Genomic DNA, 5,898 nt, shown 5'->3' with positions numbered 1-5,898 from the left:
TTGGATTCACAATGGATTTTCACCGATAACACAAACTACAAATGGAACCAAATAAAATCGATCATCGATCAAATGCAATAAAGTGTTAAAGTCTGTTGGAATAGTTCTGATAGAACGAAAAATCAAATGTTAAAATCTGTTGGAATCTTTCTATGATAGATCGATTGCAACAGACTTAAACATTTGTTTGCATTTGATCGATGATAGATTTTATTTTGTTCAATTTTTGGTTTCTTTTAATGGTTATTATTATTCATGCATTTATTTCAGAAAGAGAAGTCAACATAACCTAAAAATTATGGTGAGAAGTGTAGGAGGGAGGTCGTTGCTGTAGACAATAGTGCTTGCTACGTCCCCGTAGATGGCGCGGATCTCACATTTTGCCACAATCTATAAGTACCCCCCCACCCCCCAAATACATTAGAGTGGGCACACCGTGGGCAGGACCATGGTTTCTCGCGAAGCTCGCATCCAGCACCCTCGCTCGTAACGCTGAGTAAATATAAACAGAAGAGATGGCGAGGAGCGGATGTTACGCTCTTCACGCATGTCGCTCTCAGTCCCTGAATATAACCTCTTATTCGTTGACATTCTACTAGAAACGGACTTTACGCAATGTTTCTACCGGACCAATAAAAGAAACCTGTATACCGACCGAATTGATAAAAATATTTGATAGCATGGACATAGGAAACAAGGGACTAGGCATGCCATTGAGGGGGTAATGCAATGAGGGGGGGGGGGGGCACCTTTTGATGTCCCGCAACAAACATGGCAGCGTCCACATGTTTATATTTTCATGCACAGGTTGTCGACAAAAATGCTCGTGCGCATAATCAAATGGCACATCGTAATATGGCGGCTCTCTCTACTCATGGAATTCTCCCCCCTCCCGTGGATTCAACCCCGCTCACCCAAGTTAGGATTGCATGCCTAGTCCCGTATTTCCTATGTCCAGGTTTGATAGTTTCTTCCATGTATCCCACAAGATAAGTTGCTGTTCTATATTGCCGATCATTTATCTACGAAACTTATGACACGTGTATCACCTAAGCACTTGTAAATATTATTTTCGTCGGGCCTGCCCCCCTGGCCAGGCCTCAGTTATTTATGAGATTTCATATATTTTGGACTTGAATTACATCTAATTATTATACGTAGATTGTGTGATATTGTTTTGTCTGTCAAGATATCAAGTATTTATACTGTAATTATTGTCATTAAAGTTGAAAACTTTATATTTCTGTCAGCGAAACTTCCATTTTTTGTGGTAAAAACTGTTTTCTGTATAATTTTTCTTTTGCAGCGTCAATTTCCAAGATTTTAGTAAGTAACACTATCGCTCTTATAAAATATATTCATTTGATGCAAAGTAGAACTAAAATTGTTAAGTAACAGCCATGATATCAGGAAAATCACCTTTGCCCCACTAATTGGCGCTGCCGCCCCCCCTCCTTACCCTACTCTTCCAACAAATTCTCTTTCTATCTATATCGCTGATCAATGTATCTAGCAATCATCCTAGTTAGAGATCTTTAATTCTCTAAATCAAAACTTTTCTTTATTAAATAATGTTAAAACACTTAAAAAGAAGTCGCAAAGCACTTTTTTATATAATATGGACTTCGTTCTTCTTTCATATTTACTTCCTGACGCTCCTTCTTTAATTAATTACAGAACTCAAATCTTACTCACAAATAAAATGCCTCATCCAGAACTTCATATTTTTTAGCAATGGGTCGGAATGCATTAATAGTTTCCAACGGTAAATAAGCAAAATTCTTTTGGTTTCCTTTATTCTTCTTATAATCGACAAACCATTCTTCAAAAACTTGTATGGCTTCTTTTATATTTGTTATTTTCTCATCATCTTTTGTAATTTGTAAGGTCCTCTTTGCGCGATTAATGAAACTTGTGATAACGCTATGTTGATAACAAATGTCACGACCATCAAGGTGTTTTATTGTGTCCAAAGCTTTTTGTTTATCCTTGTATCCCATAACAGTTTCTTCCTGTTCTGAAGCTTTGGATTTATTCATTCTTACGAGAGTGGCACTGTATAGTACGAATATACCTGTAAAATAAACTTTTTTCTAAATAAACCTAAAAATAAAATAAAATGTAAGAGTAATAATATTATTGATATTATTATCGTACAACAACAACTTGACCTAATCATATAGGACTCTTAAAAAAATGAATGCATTTCTGTAGATAAATTCCAATGCCCGTTTAAAAAAACTAAGACTAAACTCTGTGAAAAGGAAAGCATTTAAAAAGGTTATAGGGCACTGTAAAAATCGTAACCTTTAATGGCTATAAATCTTAACAAACACCGTATTAGCCCGAATATGCTTCTTGTCATTCAACAGTTTTTCTTCGATTTATTTTGAATCCAAAAAAATGATGGCATTAAAGTGACTTCTTTGTGATGTCATTGATTTAATGCCATTAAATGCAGTTGAATGGCCTTGTGAATTGAATGCCATTCCATGACTTCAGTGATCGGAGGCATAGAATGGAATAAATAACGTTCAATTCTGTTGCATCAGCAAATAAGGCGAACGCTACTTAATGCTTTTTACGAGCAGATATATCGAATACAGTCAATGCATTCAAATGCCGTTAAGTGACCGTTAAGACAAAAATGTAATTTCTTTACATTTATAGGCATTAAAGTGTACAATTTTTTCAATGCTACATGATCCACTTCAAGGCTCTCCTTTTTACAGAACATCTTATATTGGGATGTTACTATCCAGACGGATTATTATATCTGATCCAATCGAGCCGACACCGCGATGCCTGAGAAAAAACATGGAAGAGTCTATGTCATCGAACTTGCTTATTCACTTAAAGCGCTTTCTCAAGCTTGAAAATTAGCCCATGTATTACTCTGACAGGTTTTCCCCCTACAATTCTGAAGTTGATAATTTCATATTTCAACCACAGACTATAAATGCCAAAATGTCTAACCTTCCAGAACGCCTTTTTCGAAAAATGGCCTGGTTCTTGTTTTATTGCAATTAATTTAAAATTGATGCATTTTTTACGCCTGGGTAGTAGCAAACCGACACCATGAGTGTACTCATGGCGAACATAGTTCGTGGACCCTCTGGCTGGCTATGGAACAGCGGGTGGTCTAGAGTGTCATATTTTCGACGGTACTTAAAACATTGTAAACCTAGGATCTAGCCGAGAATTTAGATTAGTTGGTTGAAAGAAATTAGAAATTAGCAAATATTAAGGAATTTCATTTTAATACTGTGCATTCGGTTCATTACATAACGATAAGATGATTAAAAAAAGAAAGAAGAAATCGGTTAATCCGTTCAATTTCTGGATATACCTTTTTTCTCTTTTCTCCGATTGTACGACAAAAATACTGAAAGAAGAAGATGCTGCGCCCAAAATTGGAAAATGTTGAATGGGAAAAGTATGGAATTTACATTTATTTTATTTTTATTTTCTTATTTATTTCATTTATTCATTCACTTATTTATTTATTCATTCATTTATGTCATTATTTTAATTTCATGGTGGCAAGTTTTAATTGAAAACTCTGCAATCATAGACAATCATAATTTTCCTAGCTTTTTTCTTGAATCTTTATTTGTTTTAGTAGATATACAGGGGGGTTTCTGGACCACAATTCCTACTTTACCGGCATCGAGAAGCTTCGACCTGTAGTGGTTCGTGTCCATGCTAAGCTTCGAGAACGTTCGCGAAGGATCCTGATGACGTCACAATTGCGCAATAGTCTGTAGCTAAATTCATGTAAACAGGTTCAAGGTTATTGTGAGAAAAACAAGGATGATTTATTGCTTTCTGACAGATAAGAAGTTCGTTAAATGCGCAAAAGATGCAGGTGTATAGGTGAAATTTTACATGGAGAGCTGCGTATGGCATCCTGTTTTGACTATTTATTTGATTTATTGCTTCCTGGTAGATGATAGTTTAGCTAAAAATTCCTGACTTTATTTGTTAAATGCGTAAAAGATGCCGGTGGACGGATGAAATCTGATATGAGGGTTATGCATGGCATCCTGTTTTGATTAACAAATTCCTGCCTTTATTTGTTTAATGCGTATAAGCTTATAGAAGATTCTAGGAAGATTTGAGGACGTCATAGAATAACATTGCGCAATTGTGTGAAGGCAGAATTTGCGAAAAACAAGTTTAAAGGTTATCACATCCATGTGTCAAGGTTTAATAAAAAAACAAGGATGATTTATTGCTTCCTTTCAGATAATACATTTAATTATTTATTTGATGCGTATAAGCTTCTCGAATGTTCATTTTTGCGGGTCCGTTTTCTCTAAGAAAAAGAAAGAGATATATATTTATGGGAAGGGAATAAAAGATTCAAGGTTATTTTCAATGACGAATTACATATTGCGATGTTAAAAAATTATATGCCACGCGTGTCGATTATAATGTAGAATCTTCTACAACAATGTTCCATCATATAATGCAATATCAAACAATATTGTGCCAAAGTCTTCAGAAATTGGTAGAGGGGATTAAGCGTCTATAAAATGAGGCTAGCTCTACTCCTTCGTCAGTTTATTGCCAGATGTCAAATTGTAAAGAAGAAAGGCAGCAGGAGCTAAAAAAATCGTTTAAACGTATTTCTAAATAAAATTCGAGAATTAAAAGAAGTGATACAAGTGCGAATCGATTTACATACTTTAACGCGAAAATTGTATACGGTGAATATTAACAAGTGAAGATGGATTTCGTAAAATTGAACAAAATTGCAGTTAAAACGATTTCCTTCCAACGGAGAAACTGAAGGATCTGGAGCTGAATAAAAGCTATGCAATCACAAACATCAAAAGAGTAACAACACAATTTGGAGTGCGGTACATCGTCACAGTAGAAAACAAATTAACTGTGTTTCTACCAGCAAGGATGACCAATCTGCTGAATGAAGATGAAAATTTGCTGCTAGGAATGAAAAAATCCAGTGAAGATGGTGATCTCTGCATGAGGTATTTGGGTGGACGCTACAGTTCCATCGAATTTGTAAAGAAAGCAGTATAAAGGGTCTGCAGTTTCTCAATTATCGCTCACTCTGTGACAAGCTTCAGTGAAATATTCATCATGTCTTATACACCACGAAAACAAATGTTACATACGACCACATACAACCTGAATTCATAATTCACAAAGCAAATTGTCATCGGTGCTGACTTTAAAAAAGACGGAAATCTCGCCTCATCAGTGAAACTACAGGCCAGTCATTCTCGTTCAAGTGTAACCCTGAATCCTGAAGAGTGAAAATTATTCAAAAGTTACTTCAACCTCATTTCCCTGTTTTTTGATGGTCAAGAGAAACACCAATGCATCGACTGCAGAAATTTCCATATACACATGACTGTATCGATTAGTGATTATATACTAGCTTTGGAGCAAAATCAAGGAAACTAAAAATACTATACGTTTGTGCTGCAAGAAACAACGTTTGCTGTTCTCCAGGAAGTCAGCCCTTGTGTCGACCGGTATCTTCTGGATCTGAGTGTTATGCCGTTTCATTATTGACACTATCGCTGAAAGTATTTGGCGTAAAGTGAAATCACCATCTGTGAAACGTGTAAAATCTTATATATGAAAAAATTATACAAGTTTAAAGAGTAAGGCAATGAAAAAATTATATATTTGCTAATCTTATGCGTTTTGAAATTCTGTTTCCTGAAATGATTACTTTTCACAATCAGAATGTGTGTGAAGAAGTGATTGAGAAATTACAAGGACTCAGATGTGTGAATGGTACCTGTATACATTAAAATTTCATGTATTTTGTTGGTAAGAAAAATCTAAATAAAATGTAATTTAAACCAAATTCGCCTTTTTCATTTACTAGATTAAGGATAGGTAGATATGTAAGTAAAAAGA

At 35.2% G+C, this 5,898-nt stretch overlaps 1 protein-coding gene across 6 annotated transcripts in view; it reads right to left on the bottom strand.

Annotated features, from left to right (window-relative positions):
* The window catches only part of LOC117174780, a 246,670-nt gene that overhangs the window by 92,940 nt on the left and 147,832 nt on the right, over window positions 1–5,898 (bottom strand). For 5 of the 6 annotated variants that reach the window (XM_033364144.1, XM_033364141.1, XM_033364138.1 and 2 more), the window contains one exon: window positions 1,696–2,074. In XM_033364144.1, the coding sequence (XP_033220035.1) occupies window positions 1,696–2,039 (344 nt within the window). In that variant the 5' untranslated portion in view covers window positions 2,040–2,074. Of the gene's footprint in view, window positions 1–1,695; window positions 2,075–5,444; window positions 5,464–5,898 lie in introns of those variants that run through there. The other variant, XM_033364143.1, reaches the window with a different exon arrangement.

Source organism: Belonocnema kinseyi, chromosome 6 (genome assembly GCF_010883055.1).
Source record: "Belonocnema kinseyi isolate 2016_QV_RU_SX_M_011 chromosome 6, B_treatae_v1, whole genome shotgun sequence".
NCBI classification, from domain to species: Eukaryota; Metazoa; Arthropoda; class Insecta; order Hymenoptera; family Cynipidae; genus Belonocnema; species Belonocnema kinseyi.
This window is presented reverse-complemented; position numbering and strand designations above follow the sequence as displayed.